A 20722-nucleotide genomic window follows, 5' to 3' on the forward strand; every position below is an offset into this window, starting at 1 on the left:
GTAAGTGCTAAATGAATCATAAAGCAATGGACACTAACTGCCCGTATACATAAGCATTTCAGATTGGGCACAACACAGGTGACACAGTAGGCTTGGGTTCTTCAACACGGCATCCTTGGGTGCCATGGCACAGGCTCCCAGACACCCAACCCACCATGTGCTTCAGGAAAGCAAGTGGGATCATTGTGAAGGAGAGCCAGGGTCATTTTTCTTGCATCCTCCCCACCACTCTGGAAGAGCCAGGATCCTTAAATGGACCCATGGATCAGCTGTGAGGAGGTCAGGGCTAGGGAACACCAGAGCATCCTTCCCCTCTGTGGTCTTCTCTCTCTGTGTGTTTTATCCTCCCTTTCCCCCATTTGTTGTCTTCTTCTGTGTACTTGTCCTCCTTTGGGTTTCTTCTCTTTGTGTGTTCATGTACTCTCCATTCCCCTTCCTTGTGTGTGTGTGTGTGTGTGTGTTTGGCTCCACTTCCTGTAGCAGCTATTTTGTTGTTGCACCATTCGTCCTTCCTCGAAGTTTCAAAAGTGCCCTAACGCTCAAAAATTTGGGGGATCCCCCGAAGTAGGCACATTCCACAAAACGGGATCCCCATTGGTTTTGAATGGGACAACATCTTTAAATGTGGCTAACGTCCTCTGTATGCATACCAAGACTTCTAGTCGTTTGATCAGCATACCCCAGATTATTTTGGAAATTCTCTTGGGCTTCATAAGCAGTTTAGGGGAGCTGCCATTTGGAAAATGTCAAAAGCCCAGCTGGATACAAGGAGCCAGTCACACAATTGCCCCAAAGGAACAGAAAGTGAACTCTTTAAGTTAGAGAGGTTATAACACTTTGGCTCCCTTCTTAAACATGGTTAGAAAAACAAACTGAGAATTTGCGCTCCTACCTCCCATAGAAGTGAACAAACTCTGCTGAAGGGCTAGCTTGACACCAATCTCGACTATGGTTAATGGTAATTAGGTTTCTCATTGAACCAGGTTCTGAAACCACAGTATAACATTGTTTTCAGACCCTGGTTACACTGTTACCATTCTTAGCATCCACTATGGTTATGATCATGAGAGCCAGTTCGGTATAGTGGTTAAGAGTGGCAGGACTCTAATCTGAAAAACCAGGTTTGATTCCTCACTCCTTCACGAAGCTGGCTGGGTGACCTTGGGTCAGCCACAGCTCTTCCAGAGCTCTCTCAGCCCCATCTACCTCACACGGTGATTGTCGTGAGGATAATAATAACACATTTTGTAAACCATTCTGAGTGGGTGTTAAGTTGTCCTGAAGAGTGGTATATAAATTGAATGTTGTTATTACCGTTGCTTGAGTGGTGTGGGAAAGTTAGGAGGTGCTCAGCACCGGTAACACTGGCTCCCTTTTTTTTTTGCCTTCCTGTCTTATTAACTTAAATTTATTTACAGTCTGTTTGTCTCATCAATATTCAGGCTGAATTCTAAACAGGGGCGATGGGAAATCACAGATACCAAGAAGCAGGTACCACAGAATTCTCTGAATTTCTCCAAGTAAATTGGTTAAGATTCGGTTATAAACTCCATCAAAATCAACAGGATGTTAGGCCACTTGTCATAATGTATTGCATACAAATAAATGTGGCAAATGTGGTTTCTTTATACAAAAGCGCTTTCCACGTAGGAAAGTCATTTCTTCTGAAACATCCCTTATGATTTTAGGTGTAAGAAGACCAAGTTCGTCAGACGTGCTATCCTTAATTATATTCATAAACTGGAATATACACAATACTTTTATTTATTTATATTATAAGCGTTTGAGGAAACTGCAGATCCTGCCCTGATGTTGTAATGGAAGGCATATTTTTATAGAGAGATTTTTTATTTTTGTGCATTAAATATATGAAGGAATCGCTGTATTTTAACTGGAAACCCTTTTCTTTTTAAAAGATTATTTTTCCTTGCCCCTCAGAAAGCTAAGCATCATTATTATCAAGTTTTCAGCTGCATATTGATCAGACATACATACATCCTTAAAGATATAATTTGTAAATATGAGGGTACAAATGTATGTTAAATAGTTTTATTCTTAGGGAACGGCATTATCCGTGAAATCCTGAACAGAGATCCCTGTAGTCCAAAGATCAGTTGTAATTCTGGGAGAACTCCAGGCCCCCCATTGGCGGCCCCTCCTAGTTCCAGCTGAATTCAAAGTACAAATTTTACATGTAAACTAGGCTTATTTGATGCTCCAATTAATTTTTTTCCTGCAAATTTAAAATATGAATACGCTTGTGTGTTTGTGTCACATGAAGTGACACAACAGATCATTTTGATCACGTGGGTGAGGAGAAACAAGGCTGCAAGGAGCACTCTAATACCCCACCCAATGGAACATATACATCTTCCACAGCATCGTATATATTTTTCTTCAGGTTTGAATTCCCTTTCATTGATTATATAGAAGTATCCTTTCCTGGATTTCACCATTTCAAACTGAATTTGTTTAACTCAAAGTGAAGTAAAATATCACAGAGATTACTGATTCAAGAATAAATTCATGAGAAAATAGTTGAAACAGAACTAAGAAACAACTAAAGAGTATTATTACTGTTGTTGTTGTTGCTGTCTTTCTGCCCTCACAGGGCCACCAAGGTGATTAACAAATTTAAAACATACAAATTAAAATACCATCTTAAAAGCCATTAAAACCAACACATAAATGCATCATGAAAACAATTTAAAACCAGAATTTAAAATGAATACAGACGATAAAAACAATAGTTAAAACATTGGGGAGAGAGGGGGGATCACTGAGGAAATGACAAGTGAAACACCTGCTGGAGGAAGATGACAACAGAAGGGGCCAGGCAAATCAACCTGGGGAGAGAGTTCTAGAGTTTTGGTGCCACTACTGAGAAGGCCCTCTCCCAGGTGACCAGCTGCCTAATCTCAGAAGGTGAAGGCACCTGAAGATGACCACAGTGGCCGGGTAGGTTCACATGGGAGTAGACAGTCCTTCAAGTATGTTTGTCTCAAACCATATAGAGCTTTAAAAGCCAGCAACAGCACCATGAATTGTGCCCAGAAACAAATTGGGTGTCAGTGTAGATAAGCCAAGACTGGAATGATGTGTTCCCTGTGACTCACTCCAGTCAACATTCTGGGTGTAGAATTAAGTTTTCAACTGAAGTTGGAAGTGAAGTTTCCCAACTGAAGTTTCCAAACACTTTTCAATGGCAGCCTCATATAGAGCGCATTGCTGTAATCTAATCTAGATGTAACCAGGGCATGTACCACCAGTGGTCAGATCTTTCTTGCCCAGGAAAGGCCACAGCTGGCTAACCAGCAGAACCTGGTAAAAGCATCCCTGGCCACAGCTGCAACCTGCTCATCCGGCACTAGGTCTTGGTCTACAAGCACCGTCAGACTATGGACTTGTTCCTTCAAATGGTATGCAACCCCATCTAGAACGGATGACATCTTGAATCCTGGGTCAGATTTTCTGGTCACTAGTAGCACTTCCCCCTTGTTGGATTAAGCTTCAGTTTACTGGCCCACATCCACTCCAAAACTTCCTCCAGGCACCAGTTCAGGGTTTCTACCGCCTCCCTGGGACCAGATGGAAGCATACAAGATAGAGCTGAGTGTTGTATGCATACTGGTGACAACCCAGTCCAAATCTTCAGATGACCTCACCCTGCGGTTTCATGTAGATGTTAAAAAGCATGGGAGACAGGATGGATCCTTGCAGGATCCCACAGGCCAAAGGCCAAGGAGCTGAGCTGCAGCGCTTCAGCAACATCTTCTCATATTCTAGGAAGGACTGGAACCACCACAGAACACTGCCCCCCAATCCCAGCCCGGAAAGGCAGTCCAGAATAGGGCTGCAAGCTCCAGTTTGGGAAATTCCTGGAGATTTGGGGACGGGAGGAACCAACTCCAAGCTTTCATGGAGCCTCATCCATGAAAGCTTGGAGTTGTCCAGCCACCACCCTTTCAATCACCTTGCTCAAGAATGGAACATCTGAGACTGGTTGATAGTTGTTAAGATCTCCTGGGTCCAGGGTAGACTTCCTTAAAAGTGGCCACACCAGAGTCTGTTACACAGCTGAGGTAACGCCCTCTTCCTCAAGGAGGCATTAACTACCACTTGGATCCAGTCAACCAAACCCTCCCCAATGGCAGATTTAATTATTATAACTGAAACAAGCCTCATGTTACCTAGTATATATACTGAAGCTTTTATTTTCATGTCTGGCAAAGTGAACAATCGATGTGTAGTTATGCAATATGGGATCGTGACTATCTCCTTTAACCAGGACATGGATTGCCAAATCCTGTCCTACTTTCAGCTAAGCTCCATAAATCGAATGCCCCATAATGCATGGGTTACAGCCTACTGTATATCCTACATATATATCCATGGCTTTGATCCTACAGCAGGAACTAAAGGGGAGGGAGCAATTTTCACTTATTCTTCCCTCTTGCAGCAGATTTTCAACTCACCCCCCCCCCCCTAAACCCAGTTCCTAGGAGTCCCCATTCCTCAGGGGAAGCATAATATGTGTCATTTTGAGGTGCAGCAGGATGGGAAAGGTGAGGAAGACTCATCCAGTTGTGGAAATCCCTTCCATCTGTGAAGATTTACCTCAGGATCCATGCCCTTGGGGGAAGGGGAGAGTCATAGATTACTGGGCCAATAAATGTTGAACACACTGTGGGCATGCACATCTCTTAACATATGGACACAATGTGTGAAGGCAAATGGAGCCTGGCACGAGCAGCCACACCTCTACTGTACCAACGTCCGTTCAGCATGTGAGGAAGGCTACGTTACTATAATGGTATAAATCGGGAACACATAATAAAGAGTATTGTGAATTCTGTAGTCCTAAAATGCTCTTCTTTAAAAGTCTATTTAAACAAAGTGAAGAGAGAATTATCCCAGCTCAATATTTTAATTTCTATAAGAAACTAAAGGAAATCATAAAAACTGAGAGTATCACTAGTCCATTGTGTAACACTGGCTCCATATGCATGTGCGTACTTGTATGCAGGCATATAAAAGTAAGCTATTACATAAAGCAACAGTTGGTCAGATAAATTATCATTTATGTTGCTTCCAGATTGAATTTTTTTGTTCCCGTTTTCAAGTGCTTGCCAATTAGCTTGATAGCAAACCCTTTGTAATTTCTAATTTAGATACTTGAAAAGTTTATTTAATCTTTACAATCTACTCTTTACTAAGCCCTTGACTAAACCATACTCTGGAATAAATTATTTATGGACTATTTACTAGAAATGTGTCAGGTAATCCTGGGTTTCTGGCAACAAGCTCCCAGCAGAAGTAGTATTTCATACACCCCATATTGGGCAGTGTGTAGGTTTTTAGCATCATGCCAGTACAATAGAAGTTATATATCTTGCCAAGCAGCAAGAGTATATTTGCATTTCCACTAGAATTATATGCCATGCCACGATCTGTGAAGGGACATAGGAACTTAAGTGCTGAAGATGGGCAAAAGTCAAAAGTGCAGCAGGGCAGCAAAAATTTTCTTTAAGTTCATGCCGTTATGGCAAGAGTGACGAGGAGAAATCCCATCACCACCCCTAAATCCGTGACCACTGTCGGAGTTGAAATGGTATCTGGCACGGAGCCAGGAGGACTCATCATACAATAACCAGTGAAAACAGTTTTAGACACTCAGGCTGTTGGGGGAAAATCGTGTTTTAGTCTGAGAGACCACCTGAATTTTTATGACTGATTCACGCAGCCACTTCTTGCTGTGTACAAGTTAACCTTAGAATACTGCTTACACAGGAAAACATTAGCGATAGTGAGCTGCACTGGTGGTGGGAGGGGGGCCAGGCTAGCATTGGTGTTTACAGGGACCGCAAGCGAGTTGAACTTGGGAGTTTGAAGGAGAGCAGGACAGAACCCCAATAGTCTCCTGAAAAAGGGCATGCAAGCTCCACATCAGCAAGGAGGGCAGTGCACCACAGTCTATTTGCTGCTATGCAAATCTGCATGGGTTCAAGTAAGGACCCTACTTCAACTCTAAAACACCTTTAAACAGTCAATTAAGGTAGAAAAGCAGCAGGGGAGTGGGGGCGATCTAGTGTTTTTCAGGGAGTGCTAGATGTACGATTACTTGCCCACAGGGCAGAAATTGTGGATGTGTGCTGGATGCCTGGAACTCTTACGTCTCAGGGAACAGGTATTTTCCTTTGAGGCTACGGTTGCTGACCTGGAGAAGTGGAGGGAGAGAGAAAGACTTGTGGACAAGGCCTTGAGGGATCTACTAGATCTACTAATTTCCTGCATTGTGCAGGGGTTGGATTAGATGACCCTGGAGGTACCTTCCAACTTGATGAGTCTATGTTGCCTGCTTAGTTTGCTGCTCAATGGGTACATGCTGCAGTTAATTTGTGTAGAATAAATCCATCACATTTCTATATGACCTTTCAAAGGAGCTGAGAAGAACACATACTGATAGAGATGAAATTATTGGGTCTTCACAACAGCCCTGTGGGGTTAAGCTACATTGAGAGAGGATTCAGGATCTCCCATATCTGTGAAATGAACATAACACTGTCATCTCCCTACCATTCATGTATCCTGCCTTTTGAATGTCCCCACACACTACATGCAATAATTCTATACAAGATATAAATCTGACTTCAAGCAATCAAGGTTAGTGCTGCAAATACGAAACCATCTTCGTTCCTCTTGCTAACTCCTTATTCATTTTACAATTTAATTACCGCTGCAACATTTGCTCGTAATGGATATAAGTGTGACTCCTTTCCAACCAGCCTGCATTTTTTTTTAAATGCTCGATTGAGACAGGCTCCTTGGTGATTCTTTACTGACTGTCTTGCTCTGTACCAGGAAATGAAGGGTTTGGTATTTATGAGTCAAATTAAATGTAAGATTCTTCTTCTTTGGATGCTTTAACAGAGTTCTTGATCCACAGAGATTAAAAAAATATAAGTCACCAATATGCTAAAGACAAGAAAACTTATGACTAAAAATAGAATACAAAAAGAGACTGGAGCAGAATGAAACCAATATTCTGGTAATACAAATGATCTCTTTTTGCATTGGATAAAATCCACAATCCTCCTCTATAAGAGGTCAACACTGGAGAAAAAAAAGTTCATATACATGAATGACACCAGAATAATGTCTAGTGTTAGTTCTCCACATGTTTATACAGAAGCTATTTTTGGCTCACAGCATGCTGAGTGCAGACTCATTTGTGTGTTAATTGCCCACAAACTGATTTCATTGCTGTGTACAGGGTTCCAGAGATAAAGCCATTTTGCACAGTCGAGAGGGACATTCTGCAACTAAGACTTGCACACCAAGTGTGAGATCATGCATTGTTACAGTATGGATGGATCAATGGTACAATGGTACAGACAGCTTGGCTGAAATGCAACCACTTACAATATTGTTTTACATGGAGCGACACAAGAGAATTTGTGAATGAATGAGCATGTGTGCACACATATGAAGGGGAGAAAGAACCCGTGTTCCATATCTCATTAATACCCTCTTGCCTCCCCCCTCCCAATTAAACCATCCCACTGTAAATGCCCATTGGGAAATGTCTCCCTGCCTTTTTTCAACTATGCATGTTTTTAGCAAAAACATCTGAGAGCCATCAATCAATACATTTAGCTCAAAAAAGAAATTCAAGAGTGCAAGAAATAATAATAATAACAACATTCGACTTATATACCACCCTTCAGGACAACTTAATGCCCACTCAGAGCGGTTTACAAAGTATATCATTATTATCCCAACTATCACCCTGTGAGGTGGGTGGGGATGAGAGAGCTCTGACAGAGCTGTAACTGACCCAAGGGCACCCAGCTGGCTTCAAGTGGAGGAGTGGAGAATCAAACCCGGCTCTCCAGATTAGAGTCCCGCGCTCTTAACCACTACACCAAACAAAAGTTAATGAAAGGAGTAAGGAAAAGAAATGAAAATGCATTAAGTTTTTGGGAATGTTTGCTGCACTCAGTCATTTGCACAATTGTCTAACTATGAACGTTTTCTAACAGATCTGACACAATACAGAAAAGTGGGACTAAAAGTAAAGTATGTGCCCAGGCAGGGAAAAGGAAAAGAAGCAGCAGGTTATCTCCACTTACCTGTGCTAGTACGGTAGGTGCCTGTATGTGCTGGTTGAAGAGGGTCTCCCTGACTCTGGCTGAGACTCCTCATAGGGGGCTTCTGATAGACTCTGTCTTCGTAAATAGGATCTATGTGGTGCTCAGGGGACTGCAGCGCCCTCAGCTCAGAGCCAAGGTGGCTGTGCTGGCTGGTGTAGGACGCCCGGGATCCAGCTGCAAAACAGATTTAGGCAGGTGAAAAAAATAACAGAAAGAGCAAACCCATCCGCATAAAACCAGGTCCCCAAAAGGCATACAAGAGAAGAAATGTTATGACTTAAAAAGCAAAGGATTGCTAAAATGTAAGTAGAAACGCCACAAGACAAGGCAGCCACGGCTTATAGCTAAGCATGCTATCGGCATTACCCAGCTGTCTGTTCTTGCTGCACAATCTGATTGTCTCTGATCCAAGGATGATGTGTGTGTGCATGTACACACACACACACACACACACACACATCTCTTTCTGACAAATGTATTTGCTTTATTCAAAGCAGCCTGCTAGCAGGCACCAAGCAAACAGCATCATCTGTGCCGGCATTTGAAATCTGAAAACCGAAATGAAGTTAATTCTGAAGAATAATTGCTGATGTGATCTTCACAGCTGACCTCCTGCATCTTCCTTGCACAGGCTGATGGGATTTATGCTCTGTCATCCTTTTGTCACAGGCTGTGCAGATGCCAGATTGCTAGGACTTCCCAAAACTCCAGCTTTATAGGCGTGAATACATTCAAACTATCTTCAGGAACACAAGTATGGAAAAAGGGGAGGGGCTGTGGCTCACTGTAAGAGCATCTGCACGGCATGCAGAAGCTCCCAGGTTTGATCCCAGCCATCTCCTTTAAAGATCAGGTGACAGGTGATGCGAAAGACCTCAGCCTGAGACCCTGGAAAGCTGATGCCAGCTGATGAGCCAAGGGTCTGATTCGGCATAAGACAGCTTCATCTGTTTGAGCTGGAGAAGATTAATCGTTTTTGCAACAACCTTATTGTTTATTTGCCATCCTCATCCCCCTCCCCTCCCAAATTTTGGTCACTGAACGAAGATATTCTAGTGTTTCTAAATGAAGGTTCCTCTTGGTCCAGACATTTGCAAAGCTTTCTCAGAGCAAATCCCTTTTTAGTAAACCTTTTTCCGGGCTGCTCTTGTAATCCATGAGTTACAGGAAGCTCTGAAGCAAACCAGAGTTCCCATAGCGGATTCCCCGCCTCCGCATTGTACCTTCTTCACACCAACAGTACATCCTGTCTAAAAATCCATGGTGAAAGCATTTTGCTCATCTCAGGGATGTGCCATGGAATTCTATTTAACTGCCTTACAGACAGACTGCACTAGACACAAGGGAAGTAAAGCAGACACCTTGCAGGAAAAGAGTACACAAACCTTCAGGGCACAACACTCAAGGGCAAAATAACTCTGTGTGAGACAGGCTGCCTCGTCGTACAATAAATTATGGCTTGAACAAGGGCCAAGCTGCTAAAGATCTCTAAACCACTGAGTCTAAATTCAAGTCTTGCGACTTGTCTTGCGAGACAAGGGCCCGGCAAGATTTGCTTGCATTTCGCCGGGCCTGTAAGACAGAGCTATTCCGCCAGGCATATGGCTAACGCCGGGCAGTGCCCCCCCCCCCGTGAAGGGGGGGTTAAACCATCACCCCTATGCAAACACAGAGGCATGTATGAACCACTGGGCAGCATGAATTGTTATATTTAATGTTTTTAAATGTTTTTAAATGTATTATTTAATGTTTTTAAATGTTTTTAAACATGTTTGTATTTGTTATCCGCCCTGAGCCTGCGAAAGCAGGGAGGGCGGAATATAAATATAATAAATTAAATTAAATTAAATTAAAGTCCTCCTTATGCAGGAAACTACAATTCTGTGAGCCCTCATAACAGATGAAAATGCATGTGGTTAGCAGCTCTCTGGGGTGCTGCAGAGGGAAGCCAGCAACAGCCATAGAACAAGCTGCTCAGAACTTCAGCTCTAGTGCCCATGTGCTGGAGCATGGCAGAACTGCCTCCTCCAATATGGGTGGCAACATCATCAGTATAAGTCCTACTGATAGAGAAGAATGGCAATGCTGCGTGATCTTCATTCACAAAATCTAGGGGACACCCCAACAATCTGACCGCCACCTTTCAGAATGAAACCTGCTTCACATAGTAACACGCTACTGTGCCACCCTCCAGGCAATTGTGATGAGGGCCACACATGTCCTACAGGCTGCAGAGGTACATGAACCAGAGCGTCAACTGAATCAGGGAGGAATTAGGAATGGAATTGGGAGTTCTCCTCACCACAGGATACCAAGACTCCAGGAGAACACTGGCCAGGGATAAAAAAAATCCTCCGTATTCTTTTCTTATAGGAAGAGTACCACCTTCCCAACCCACCCATCTCTCGAGCATTCATCATCAGTGTTCTGATTCTCAAAAATACACAAGATGGGGGAGGGGATTTCTAGCCCCAAACTGCATAGTCCTATCTACTAGATCATGCAAATCATATCACCCAACCGAGTTTCCCTTGGTCTCTGTCTCCTTGAGTCTGTTTTCATAGGGTTATAATTGCCCCTGAGTGTCAAGAGCTCCAGAGGAGGGCCTGACCCCACTGCATCTCTGGCTCCTTCTCAGGTTGGCTCTGGTCAACTTTCTAGAGAACTAAGCTGGGGACTCAGAACAATTCTTTGGTCTACACTAACACTGACTTGTTACAAGTCCTTCCCTCCTCAAATGGGGGAAGACTTCAGTCTTTCCTCTTCTCCATTCTACATAGCTTTGATAGGCTTCTCTTAGCTTTTTTGATGTGCTCTTTCCCGAACATCCAATGAATGGATAATTAAGCTTGTGTTAACAGGCAGAACTTGAGGAACTTGGCTCCTACCGTATCTTAATGCCTTATCTCATCTCAGATCTACACTGGATCTGGAGCATCTACACTGCGCCCAGAGAAACCCAATTTGTTGCTCTCTGGACTTCTCCTTGGATCCCACAATCATTTCCCCTAGAAGTTCTGATCAAGTTGGATGATGCCAGTACTTGTGATTAAGCTTACCAGACTGACAGAATTGCATAAAATAACATCAAATACTTGGGGGGGGGGGGGGTAACTAGACATGGGCACGAACCAAAAAAATTTAATGAACCCGTGGTTCATGGTTCAGTGCTGCCGACAAACCCCAATTCGCGAACAGTAACAAACATTTCCTGCTGATGAACCGGTTTGAGGTTCGTGGGCATCAGAACGGCCCTCGTTAGACATAGAGAGCCCATATTCCCGGGGAGTATTTAGCAGGCTCTCCTCCAGGCAGCACCCAAGTTTGGTCAAGATTGCAATAGGGATCTTGGAGTTATACCCTCTCCAATCCAAGGCCCCCAGGAAACTCCCACTCGATACAATTAGAACCACCAGTTGACGTTGTCCCAGTGTACAAGGGGTGTACCCGAAGGCAGACTGCCTCCCCTCTAGGGGGTGGGGGGGCATGGCTGCTCACCAGCAGCACCCCCTGTCTGCCCGCCCGCCAGGCCGGAAGGTGGGTGATGACAGCGGCCACCGGGCCTGGCGGGCACGGGGAGGTGGCATTGTGCCACCTGGCGGGCACAGAGAGGTGGCATTGTGTCACCTTCCCTCAAGGGGTGGGAGGGTCTGGTCACTCGCTGGCGGCACCCCCAATGTGCCTGCCCGCCAGGCCTTAGAGGAGCGCACTCTTATTCCTGGCGCAGGCCGGAAGGTGGGTGTTGATGGCGGCCGCCAGGCCTGGTGGACATGGGGAGGCGGTGGTGTGCCATCTCCCCTCAGGGGGTGGGGGGTCTGGCTGCTCGCCGGCGGCACCCCCCATGTGCCTGCCCGCCAGGCCTCAGAGGAGTGCGCATTTATTCCCGGTGAGGGCCGGAAGGCGGGTAATGTCCCCTCTCTTTCTATTTCTATCTCTATTGTTTTCTATGTACAATTCTCCAACTATATACCATTCTGTAACTGTTAACATACATTCTCTAATGTGTGTACATACATTCTAGTGTATTGTTCATTATACTTATACATTCTGTGCTGTTTGTATATTTCTCGGTTTTTGATTTTCAATCCTTTTATCCATGGATGTGTCGTGTTCTGTTCGATTCTATACCTCTTTCTTGCACCCGCATTCTGTTTCTAGATCTAGAACAGTTGATATCAGTGCACCCTTTTCTATCTGTTTCTCTGTATCTCCCTTTCACTGTCTATTCGTAACTTTCATTCTCTGTCTGGATCCGACCTGCTCGGAGATCTTGGTTCTGGGTTCGGTTCTGATGTTGGTTCCCCTGGACCTGCGGTGAGAGTAGGAGTCGAAGGGTCTCAGGGCTTGGGTGTTCACAACACAATCGGTTCGGATCTGACCATTTCACAGAGTCCGAGGAGCCCAATGGCCTAGGTGTCCTCAAACCCGATCAATTTGGATAAGATCGTTTCACAGCCTCTGAGGAGCCCAATGGGGCTTGGCTCCGTGGAGTCTTTGAACCTGTACTCAGTCTCGGAGTTGAGGCTGGTGCCAGAATCGAAGGTGTCGGATCTGAAGCATCGGCTCCACTGGCCTGGGCGGCTTTCTTCACCTCCGCTGGGGTTTTCACCACATCTAAAAGCCCTCTTCCACAGGGAGGCTTTTAGGCGGCCATCTCTCTCTGCCCTTTCCTTAGGGGTGAAATTAAGGCAGTGGCGGCAGGACTGGGTGTTATGGGTTTCCCCCAGGCACATTAAACACAACAAGTGACTGTACATTCTGGTCATCTTTCCATTGCACTAAGTACAGTGCTTAAAGAGAGAGTTTTCCGACAGAGTTTTCCGACAAGGTAGAAGAAAAATCCAACTTATCTCAGCAATCAGCAAGAACCTCTTCGACCGGCGGCAAAAGAGGAACTGAGGGTGTCTGGGGGCGTTCCGCCCTCCTAGAGGCTGTTTAGGCGGGAAAACAGCAGTGCATGTGCCGTGGAGGGCGGCAGCACCTCCTAGTGGATTTCCAGCTAAAGTAACCGCCAAATCGGCAGGCCTGCACATGCGCAGTCTCCATGTGGGACTGCACAGGAAGACCGACGATGAACAATTTTTCAATGGATTCCAATCCTGAGGGATGGATTCTACACATGCAGTTTTGTACTCAAATAGATGGGATACCCTCATGAGGGGAAACTGCAGGGGTGGCACTCTCGCTTTGCTCCCCTTCCCCTCTATGGGTGCTGTTCCCATCTACGGACATGTTGTGTATAAAAGATTTTCAAAAGCTGTCAAAAGTGGCTTTGTAGTTCTTCAGATCAGGTTTAAAAACTAAAACCGAACCCAAGTTTTTCACAGCATAGTTTGTGCACTCCTTGTCTTATCTGCCTTCTCTGGTACCCAATGTAAAGATTTTCCCACCACCACCACTCTCACACACAACAAAGGAGAAATTATGACACAACTTTCCCTGTAGTGACGTTGCTGCTGAACATTTTCGGGGATGTATATATGTTACATATACGGGGAAAGTGAGAAATTCCTCTCTAAATATGATATCCATAATGTTTACCCGTTGACTTACGACATAGATCTTTTTACTGAAGTCAAAGATGATGGTTTGGGGTGAGCAAAAACGAAGACAGGGTTAGGCAGTGCTCAGCCTGTATTACCCAAGTCAGATTAGTGAAGGTGATGACATGATGACTTTCAATGCAATCCTAAGCAAAGTTACACCCTTTTAAGCTCACTGTCTTCAACAGATTCAAAAGGATACAGCTTTTCTTTAAACTGCATCGCAAGCCTCATGAGCACAAAACTGCTTCAACATCATAAATTTCTTGATCTCATTATTCAAGCAGATGACAGAATAATGTTTGCAGTACATCAACACCACGCAGAGACAAAACGCGAAGAAAAGCTGTACTAACCCAAAGCAGGCAGGAATATATTGGTCTTGCAAATATTATTTATATGGCAGATGGCTAAATTAAGCTCTGCGATATGACAGGCCATCTGGCAAAACTGGGGCACACCTTGGGCACGGTCACCTCTTAACCTCAAACCACCCCTGGATCTGTGTTAATCATATGTTAATCATATCATCTAGAGTATCTTGTGAAAATATAGCAGTTTATATCCTGCTGCTCAGTTGACTGAAGCCTTCCTCCAGCCTTACTCTGACAGAAGAGTACAGTGGTCAATACAAGCCCGTGTAATGTATTTCAAATGAAACAAAGAGAGTGAGTCTTCTGCATGCATACGTGCAGTACTAGGAATACATTTCAGATTTTGAACATGAGCTATGGTCAACACCAGCCTGCATAGTGGACATTCAGCTTCAATCTAGTGATGCTGCAAGTTCAACTTCTGCCTCTGGACAGTTCCATCCTCCCCCCCCTTATGTATCAAGGACTCAGGCAGCACTGTTCTACTTGCACTAAAAACAACAGGGAATCTTGATTCCCCTTACAGTTCATGGCCAGCCCACAAAGGCATGGCAGCATTAGAAACTTCTTAGGATTGGGATACTGGGATTCCGCAGTCTTCCCTCTCCAGGGTATTCTCGTTTCAAATGGGCCCCTAAAACGGGCATACATCTTGCTCAGCTCTTAGGGCACAGCTCCAGCCAGTTGCTGCTGGGCATTCATATATGATATGGGGGCCGGCTACCAATGTTGGCTCGAGGGGTAAAAATGCTCCGGGGGATCTTTTGTTCTGCCCATGTAGACGGATAACTGGGTGATGGGTTTCCTTTGCTCCTCATTTATCAGTATGTAATAAACAAAAAACCAAACTGGACCTGATTGGGGAAAGACCCATGAATTGCTCCACATGCCTACCCCATTTATCTATAAAGGACGGGTGAGATGAGGTAGGAGATGGTCTATTTTTTTTTACGTGAAGAAGAGGGAAGACAAAGACTCCCTCCTTCCCCCATCTTACCTCATTGTGCCCCATTGCTTTAAGCACTTTTAGTATCAGCTTGGTTCACTCACAAAATTAAAGCAAGGAAAGATGGCAAGAGAGAGGGGGGGGGTCTTCCTTTTCCTGAGCACTCATAGCCCCGCACCCTGCTCTGTATGTGATGTGTCAATCTGTGCCTATCACACCAAGTCTAGTGTGGCCCGGAAAGAACAGCTCTTTAACAGTGAAATCGTGAACAGTTACACCAATCTACGGCAACTGACTTCAATAGACTTTGAAGGGTGACACTTTGCTTAGGATTCTACTCTAGGTTCTGTGCACTTTAAGACACTGCAAAACTATGGATGAAATCCACAAGTGGGCATATAAATATAAGAGATTATGGTATTACATATACAAACGGAAAAGAGCAGCAAAAACCATGGGGAGAGCAGAATTTTTCATTCTATGCTTTTGGGTCAAAAGAAGAGGGTCCTGCTTCCAGAACCCTTGATAAACTTGCCTCTCCAAACTCCAAACACTCTCTTGAGAGGAAAAACTATCCTGCTTGACAAAGCCAGTAGTAACTTACAATTAGATCCTTGTTCCTCCCTTCTTCCAACGGGCTCAGGTGGCGCCATTCCGTTCACAGCTCTTGGATTGCACGGGCAGACTTCAGGACAGGGCAGGAGAGCTGTTAGGTTAGGTTTTGGGATCTGCTGACTTGTGGACACATCACCCACTTTTTTAAGGTTGCCAACTGATCAGAAATGAACAGCCTGGCCTTTAAACAGCAGTCTGATATGCAGAAATCTGCAGGAGAACTTATTCACAGCATGGAGGCAAACAGCACCTGTTAATGCTTGCACATCTTGCTACTGCTAATGCCGGAGATATACTGACCAGTTAAAAGGTTAGCAAATATACTGTTAGGTTGCTCTTCAGATCTCACTGGCTAGTAGCTTCCGTTTTATTCGAGAAGCTTCTTATACTTTCTGGCCTTGTGTTCTGCTCTAAGGATCAATAACGAATCATGAACGTACAGTGGCTTTTGCTGCAGCCACAGGTCGTGAAGGTTCCTGTTTGAATTCTTTGCCCTCCCACAAGGTCACTGGGACCCCGGCTGAAAAACAAAGCCATTTTTACACTATGTTACAACCCCTTTCTTTCTCTCTTTTAGTTAAGATTTTGCCTTTAACCCCCCTCTGGGTAGATTGCTGCCACCAGGAATTATATCCCAAAGTAACTTAAATTTCCCCTTTAGTAACGTGCCCAAGTGTCAGGCTCCTTCGTGGGACGATGTGGCCCAGAGGATAGGAATGGGATACGGGAATAACAGATACTCTGGGTTGTAAAAAAATTAAATAAACTTTTAAGTTTTACAAGAATCGTATCAGTTTCATATTATTTCTTAAGCTTGATGGTTTCAAAAGAGCATTCATTATTTGTTCTTAAAATTACTTTTCATACACACAGTCACTCAGATCTTCTCTCAGGCTGCACACAGTTTGCCTGCTTCAGATATCAATTCCTCACTCAAAAACACATAAGATTTTCTCTTAGAAATTCACAGACTCGCTCAGGCTGCACACAGTTTGCCTAATTGAACTAGAACAGGAGTCCTTTCAGGCTTCTACACAGCTTGCCTAATTTAACTAAAATGAGAATCCCCTCAGGCTTACACACAGCTTGCCTCTCTTTCCCTGACTGAATCTTTTTCTCTCCACTCTGTCTAAAACTGCATTCACTCCACCCCCTCTCAGTCATCAACCAATCATATCGCTCACTCATCCCTCTCTTTCACCCCTCTTCATCTATACCACACCAAGCATTTAAACACACACACACTTAAAATCATTACGCACTAACTTCTTACAGGACAACAACTGTTGTGTTGGCACTCTGTGTGCCCATTTGTCTGCATTTTATTATTTATTTACTTCATTTATATCCCACCTTTCTCCACACTGGGGACGCAAAGTTGTTTACCTCCTCTTCTCTGTTGTGTTCTCACAACAACCATGTGAGGTAAGAGTGTGTGCGACTGGCCTAAGGTCACCCAACAAGGTTCCACTGCAGAGTGAAGATTCGAACCTGGATTTCCCAGATCCTGGTCTGACACACTAACCACTACAGTATGCTACCTGCTTGATAAGGATTTGTGTGTTACACACTTCAGCTGTGATCCTATGCAAATTTCTCAGAGTCGCATCAACTGAGATGATGCTGTAAAGTTACAATCCTGTGTATTATTAAGACTGCTTAAATCTGACTGAATTTAGGATTGCATCCTTAAGTTAATTCCGTTACCAACTGTGTTATTTTCCTTTCTATTTTTACAGTGTAAAGTTACTGTTGTGTTCTTTCCATCTTGGAGAGTAACATCTTCTGTCTCCCCAGGGGAGGGACAATGAACTTCCCACTCTTTTTCATAAGCTCCCTTGCAAGCATGTGCGCAACAAGTACTAGTGAGGTGATAAATCAGTTTTTCAGCAGTGCCATTTCATATTGGGGGCAGCGTCACCTAATCAATTGCTTCTCTGTGCTGAAAATTAGAGTACATTTGTATCCTGCCCTTCCTTTACAGAGCACAAAGGCAGGGGATTTGGTTCTCCCTTCCCCATTCTGCTCTCATCATAACCCTCTGAGGCAGAAGAGCAAGATTTGGGTCCAGTAGCCCTTTAAAGACCAACTAGAGACTCGAATCTTGCTCTTCTCCTACAGACAGCTACCCACCTGACTGGCCCAAGATCACCCACAGAAGAGTGGGTCTCTCAGACCCTGCCCAAGAGTCTAACCACTACACCATGCTTGTGTAATCCCTATGAGGTAACTGGTTTAGCCCAGTAGGCAAGGTCAGCACCAGCACTGAGGCGGTGAGGCAGGTGCCGGAGGGGGCGCTGGGGGTGGAGGCGCACGCCATGGAGCTGGCGTGCCTGGCCCGCTGCTGCTGCTGCAGCCGGCCAGCCCCGCACCACTGCCGCACGCCCCCGGAAAGGGAAAGTCTCTTCTTTCTTATTGAAATTGTGTTTATGCTTATGAATTTCAATGGCTTCCCTGTGCAATCTGACAAAGTAGTTGGAAGTGTTGTCAAGTATTTTAGTGTCCTGGAATAGGATACTGTGTCCTTTTTGAGTTAGGCTAAATTCAAACTGTGTCCTGTTTGAGTTAGGCTATGTTCAGCCACTGCTCATTTTTCAGGATGGCCAAGTCTGCAGTGTCTTTCATGTTCTTTTATTCTTGTCTGGATGCTACGCTTTGTGGTCCCGATGTAAACTTGTCCACAGCTGCAGAGTATACGGTATACTCCTGCATAGGTGAGGGGGTCTCTACTGTCTTTTGCTGAACTTAGCATCTGTTGTATTTTTCTGGTGGGTCTGAATACTGTTTGTAGGCTGTGCTTTTTCATAAGCTTTCCCATCTGATCAGTGATTCCTTTGATATATGGCAAAAACACTTTTCCTGTGGGAGACTGTTTTTCCTTAGTTGTTTGATTTGTCCTTGGTTTACTCACTCTTCCGATTTCATTTCTGGAGTAGCCATTTGCTTAAAATTCATAAGCATAAACACAATTTCAATAGGAAAGAAGAGACTTTAAGAATGAATAGAGCATGGCTTCCAGCCCTGAAAAACACCAGGCTAACGAAATACTCCACATCCCACAATAGCCCTGCAGAGAAGATTAGCATATCAAGCACCAATCCATATGCAAAAGAACCTCCTCAGAATACAGTGACGCCTCCCTCCATTAGCATTCCACACGCTGGGAAACTCCTACAGGATGACTCAGCCCAAACCCACTTTCCTGAGTAGATATAAATTACCTGCCAACATCTTCTCCACACTGTGACACTGAGAGATCTCTGTATTTTGGTGCTACACCTCTGAAGATGCCAGCCACAGCTGCTGGTGAAAAGTCAGGAACTACAATGCCAAGACCATGGCTATACAGCCCGGAAAATCCACAACAACCAATGAAGGAACAGTTCGAATATCCACTGCGTGGTACAATACACAGTCCACAGGGAACAATCAGTAATAATCTAACAATAAATACTACAAGAAACACATAAATATTACACAATAAATATCAAAAGGCATTTATAAAAAGTTCCATGTCAACACCTAACTGGTAGAAAGTCCTTCATTATATGTAGAACCAACCTCCTATTTTTGAACTGAAGCAGGTAAGTATATGAGGCTGATTCCTTGTTGTTTGTATTGTATATAGGTTGCCACCCTCCGGACAAGTGGAATTTCTCAGAGGGAGCCCAGGTCCAACACGAGGCCGAACAGGAAATCACAAGGACCCCAAGTAAAAAATCATAAAGACCACAAGCCAACATGCTTTGCCAGCATATTCCGTCTCCCATTTTGCATCACACATCTTCATAGGATCAGTTTTGATTTAATACTAATTTCAAAGGCAATTACAAGCTCACCACCATGTTGACGGTCAGGCGCCTGACAGCGTGCTCATCGTACCACCTCACTGAGACAAGCCCACAGACAAATCTTGTTTCAAAGCCACATGAGTTATTACTAATGTCTGAACTACACAATGCTCATTTTTGGATTCTCAGGAGCTATGGAGTAGATCCCGTGGATCTGTTTTGCTAGCAGAGGCTTTCCCTGATACAAGGGTCTTGGGTCCGAGGGAAGTCTTCTTTCCCTGAAGGAAAGTGCCTCTGCTAGCAGAACAGATCCATGGAATCCAATCCTCTTCCAAACTGGTCTCCTTCATAAATCTCAGTTCTGCTGCCTGACGTTCAGAGTTCCCCCTCTCCAGCTTTAAACCTTCTCGGCCTTCAGAACATCTCAAAGCTGCAGACAATTTTTACTGCATTTAACATTTTGTTATATTTACAAATCAAGGGCGGGGTGGGGGGGGAGGAAATCGCCAAATTGTCAACATATTTATGTTTCCTGCCACTTCTTTTCTTGTTTAGGAAACTGCCCTCACGGTGCTTAGAACTATTCACTGACTTATAAAGCTCCAAAACTGAAAAATGAATGGAAGAAAAAAAAAGAGATGACAGAAGTTATGCAGATCGGAACCTAAAACATGATGAGAGATACCTAACTACAGAAAAGAAGATTGAATACAGAAAAAAAACACTGGAAAGATAATTCCTCCTCTCCTATCTTATTCAAGTAACTATATCTGTGTAATCCCCCCCCCCAGTATCTTCCAACCAACAAACATACCCAGTCATTGTTATAAGGATGAAATCTAAGTATACTGGGTAAGCAAAGACAATTTTTTTCATCTGCTTTTTCTACTTGGAAATTATTTTTTAAAGAAAGCTTTTAAAAGGAAGTTTTGCAGAGAACTGGACTCAGACACCAATTTCTTTAGATGTAAATTGCCATGTCTAACTTTCTTTTCATTGAACACTGACTCAAAGCCAGAGTGCTACAGCGATAGCATGATGTTACTAGGCAACGATGCCAGGCAACGATGCGCACACTGTCTGGGTGCTTAACCACTGCTCCGTGACAATTCCCAAATTCAAAACAAAATAGTTTGGAACGGAAGTATCTTTCAAAGCTCTGGATTCTGTCTCAGTTGGATTTTGAAAAAACAAAACAAAGATATGACTGTTTATAAGCAAACACAACAATAGTAAAGGGAGGGTAGTGGTGGTAAATAAAAGTAGAATGATGGAATGCACTTTTTTGAAACATGTTCCA

The 20722-nt window shown here is 44.1% G+C and overlaps 1 protein-coding gene across 1 annotated transcript in view; it reads right to left on the reverse strand.

Annotated features, from left to right (window-relative positions):
- The window catches only part of CTNND2 (catenin delta 2), a 303251-nt gene that overhangs the window by 250183 nt on the left and 32346 nt on the right, over window positions 1-20722 (reverse strand). The window contains exon 2 of the mRNA XM_054985091.1: window positions 8133-8327. Within this exon, the coding sequence (XP_054841066.1) occupies window positions 8133-8327 (195 nt within the window). The remainder of the gene's footprint in view (window positions 1-8132; window positions 8328-20722) is intronic.

The sequence above is a fragment of the Eublepharis macularius genome, chromosome 7, assembly GCF_028583425.1.
Source record: "Eublepharis macularius isolate TG4126 chromosome 7, MPM_Emac_v1.0, whole genome shotgun sequence".
In the NCBI taxonomy this organism is placed as follows: Eukaryota; Metazoa; Chordata; class Lepidosauria; order Squamata; family Eublepharidae; genus Eublepharis; species Eublepharis macularius.